This window comes from Malurus melanocephalus, unplaced genomic scaffold (genome assembly GCF_030028575.1).
Source record: "Malurus melanocephalus ecotype Western Australia unplaced genomic scaffold, MMel_1.1 scaffold_1583, whole genome shotgun sequence".
Lineage (NCBI taxonomy): Eukaryota > Metazoa > Chordata > Aves > Passeriformes > Maluridae > Malurus > Malurus melanocephalus.
In genome coordinates, this window is record NW_026624815.1 from 23,192 (window position 1) to 26,508 (window position 3,317).

The following is a 3,317-nucleotide window of genomic DNA, read 5'->3' on the forward strand; positions in this document are numbered from 1 at the left end:
TATTCATTATCTCCTTGAAGATGAAAAGCAATTTTATTATGAATCTGAAAGTTCTCTTTCCATTTTGGCCATATCTCTTGTCATCCTTTATAATTCTTCCTTTTCCATCTTTGGAACTTACAGAATATTCCTTTTACAATGCTATGCACTTCTTTGAATATTCCAGAAAAATATCTCAAGGGTTAAGTTCACCTGCTTAGGCGGGAGTGAGTAACATATGAGCTAACTTCCTTAAAATCCTCTCTGCAGAATTCAACTACATTTCCTAGACCTGTTTTATGTCTCTAGGCAGATTTTCAGTACTGACTCATTGTAAAATCTGAAAATAATAGGTCAAACATAAAAAGCAAAATAAATTGCCCCAAGATAATAAGATTTTAAGGCAGTGATTTGATTTCAATATGGAAAGAGAATGAAGTTTAAACTACACCAAATTAATGACTTTTGAGGTCAGTTCGCAATTACGTCCTTTAAGTTTGAGATTGAATAACTATTAAAACAGTCATTTTGCATGGACTACAGAACTATCCCCTCCATTTAGAAAGAACTTAGCTGATGAATCAGATGCTAGTCATGCTTGACTATGCATCATTTATTTAAAATCCCCAGCAATATACCTCAAGAATAGCCAGCTCAAAGGAAAACTGTGAGATGGCAACCCTGTAATTGGATGAGGAGGTCAAGGAATAGTAATACTAACCAGTATTCTATAAAAGAATTTCAAAACCAAAATTTGGRAGCCTTCAGCATCCAATTTTCCCTTTTGGAGGGCTGCAAATTATTTTAGAGAAGACAGGTCTCCATCTTGAAACACCAGTGTGGTACATCCGCTGTTAAGATTCCATTGCTTACATTTATTAATATAAACTTCATTTCATGATCTCACAGGAGAATTTRAACAAGCTGATGGCTAACTTGAGAAGCACTCACCCCCATTTTGTACGGTGCATCATCCCAAATGAGACTAAAACACCTGGTAAGGCAAGCCAAGAGGAGGAAAACTTGAGCAGCAGAAGCTCTTCTCCTGAGTGTCAAACAGCAGGGSAGTCACTAATGGTGGTATTTGCCAGGTGCCATGGAGCACGAGCTGGTGCTGCATCAGCTGCGCTGTAACGGCGTGCTGGAAGGGATCAGGATCTGCAGGAAAGGGTTCCCCAGCAGAGTCCTCTATGCTGACTTCAAACAGAGGTAAGRTTTCTGCACCTTTCTGCCCTTTCAGACCTAGCTGAAGAGCCTGATCATTATAATAGACTTTAAACTTTTTATTTTAAATTCCTATTGATTCAGAATATAGATGTCTCACCATCAGTTTAAGGATGGCGTGGCAGCGCTGAGATCAGGATTTTCTTGTACTTAGAATTGTTGCTAAAAATGTTTCCTATATCCTGTCCTGAAAGGGTGAACCATCTCCAGGCATGAGACTGGTTCAATGGTACACTGAGAAGTCTGGTGCTCCAGACTTCTCCATCACCGTATGGTAGTTTCAGCTCCACATTGTGGTTTCAGTGATTGTGATTTCGTCATGTTCTGTTTTCTTGTGCAGATATAGAGTACTTAATGCCAGYGCYATYCCAGARGGWCAGTTCATGGACAACAAGAAGGCTTCAGAGAAGCTCCTTGGGTCTATTGATGTAGACCATACCCAGTACAGATTTGGTCACACCAAGGTATAAACAAGACCTGTTTTAAAAGTTTGTCAGAAGCAGNAAGCTGATGGCTAACTTGAGAAGCACTCACCCCCATTTTGTACGGTGCATCATCCCAAATGAGACTAAAACACCTGGTAAGGCAAGCCAAGAGGAGGAAAACTTGAGCAGCAGAAGCTCTTCTCCTGAGTGTCAAACAGCAGGGSAGTCACTAATGGTGGTATTTGCCAGGTGCCATGGAGCACGAGCTGGTGCTGCATCAGCTGCGCTGTAACGGCGTGCTGGAAGGGATCAGGATCTGCAGGAAAGGGTTCCCCAGCAGAGTCCTCTATGCTGACTTCAAACAGAGGTAAGRTTTCTGCACCTTTCTGCCCTTTCAGACCTAGCTGAAGAGCCTGATCATTATAATAGACTTTAAACTTTTTATTTTAAATTCCTATTGATTCAGAATATAGATGTCTCACCATCAGTTTAAGGATGGCGTGGCAGCGCTGAGATCAGGATTTTCTTGTACTTAGAATTGTTGCTAAAAATGTTTCCTATATCCTGTCCTGAAAGGGTGAACCATCTCCAGGCATGAGACTGGTTCAATGGTACACTGAGAAGTCTGGTGCTCCAGACTTCTCCATCACCGTATGGTAGTTTCAGCTCCACATTGTGGTTTCAGTGATTGTGATTTCGTCATGTTCTGTTTTCTTGTGCAGATATAGAGTACTTAATGCCAGYGCYATYCCAGARGGWCAGTTCATGGACAACAAGAAGGCTTCAGAGAAGCTCCTTGGGTCTATTGATGTAGACCATACCCAGTACAGATTTGGTCACACCAAGGTATAAACAAGACCTGTTTTAAAAGTTTGTCAGAAGCAGTAAAAGTGGGCTCTGTCAGGGGATCAGGCACAGTAACGTAACAGAGCTGCCAGACTAGAGGCTGTGCCCAGCCCCACAGTACTCAACCAAAGCAAGTGAGAATGACCCAGGAATTGTAGTTGACTCTCAAATGATAGTCCAGACCGTAAGTCAGGTTTTTACAATAWGGATGGTCTAAAGTGAAGCCATAAAGCCTTGATTTTCAGATTTGTCAGGGTCAGATATGGGTAGGCTAACAAGGCAAGGCCCCAGTCATTAATGCACCTTAACCTCCCAAAACTACAGAMCCCCTTGTAGCTCTTCCCCATTATTTTTCTATACATAGCAGTGTATATTGGTCTAACATCAAGCCAGGAAGTAAATCAGTAGGTCGGGGTGGAGCTCACTGGTGTCCATGACCAGGCATAGGGGTGACTGAAGCTGTTGGCTGAACTGTAAACCTGTACTCATGAAACATAGCTCAGACAGGGACTGAATGCTTAGGACTGAGATAATGGTGAGTCCAAAGACCTTGGACAGAAGATTTGGGAGAGGACCTAAGGTGATACTGATCATGGTCATTAAAATCCATCAGSATCCTGATAGACTCTGTGTGTCTATTCTGTCCCACATTACATTAACAAAGGGCAATATTTCCTTTCTCAAGGTGTTTTTCAAAGCTGGGCTGCTGGGACTCCTRGAGGAGATGAGAGATGACAAGTTGGCAGAAATCATAACTCGCACACAAGCCAGGTGCAGAGGCTTCTTGATGAGAGTGGAGTATAAGAAAATGGTGGAGAGGAGGTAGACTTTTCCCATATTAAG

General features: G+C 42.1%; 1 protein-coding gene across 1 annotated transcript in view; it reads left to right on the plus strand.

Annotated features, from left to right (window-relative positions):
• Positions 1–3,300, plus strand: part of LOC130587159 (myosin-1B-like) — a 10,037-nt gene extending 6,737 nt beyond the window's left edge. Inside the window, exons 8-13 of the mRNA XM_057388122.1 lie at positions 1,071–1,188; positions 1,544–1,645; positions 1,701–1,783; positions 1,878–1,995; positions 2,351–2,474; positions 3,160–3,300. Coding sequence (XP_057244105.1) covers positions 1,071–1,188; positions 1,544–1,645; positions 1,701–1,783; positions 1,878–1,995; positions 2,351–2,474; positions 3,160–3,300 — 686 coding nt within the window. The remainder of the gene's footprint in view (positions 1–1,070; positions 1,189–1,543; positions 1,646–1,700; positions 1,784–1,877; positions 1,996–2,350; positions 2,475–3,159) is intronic.
• Positions 3,301–3,317: the final 17 nt, after the last annotated feature.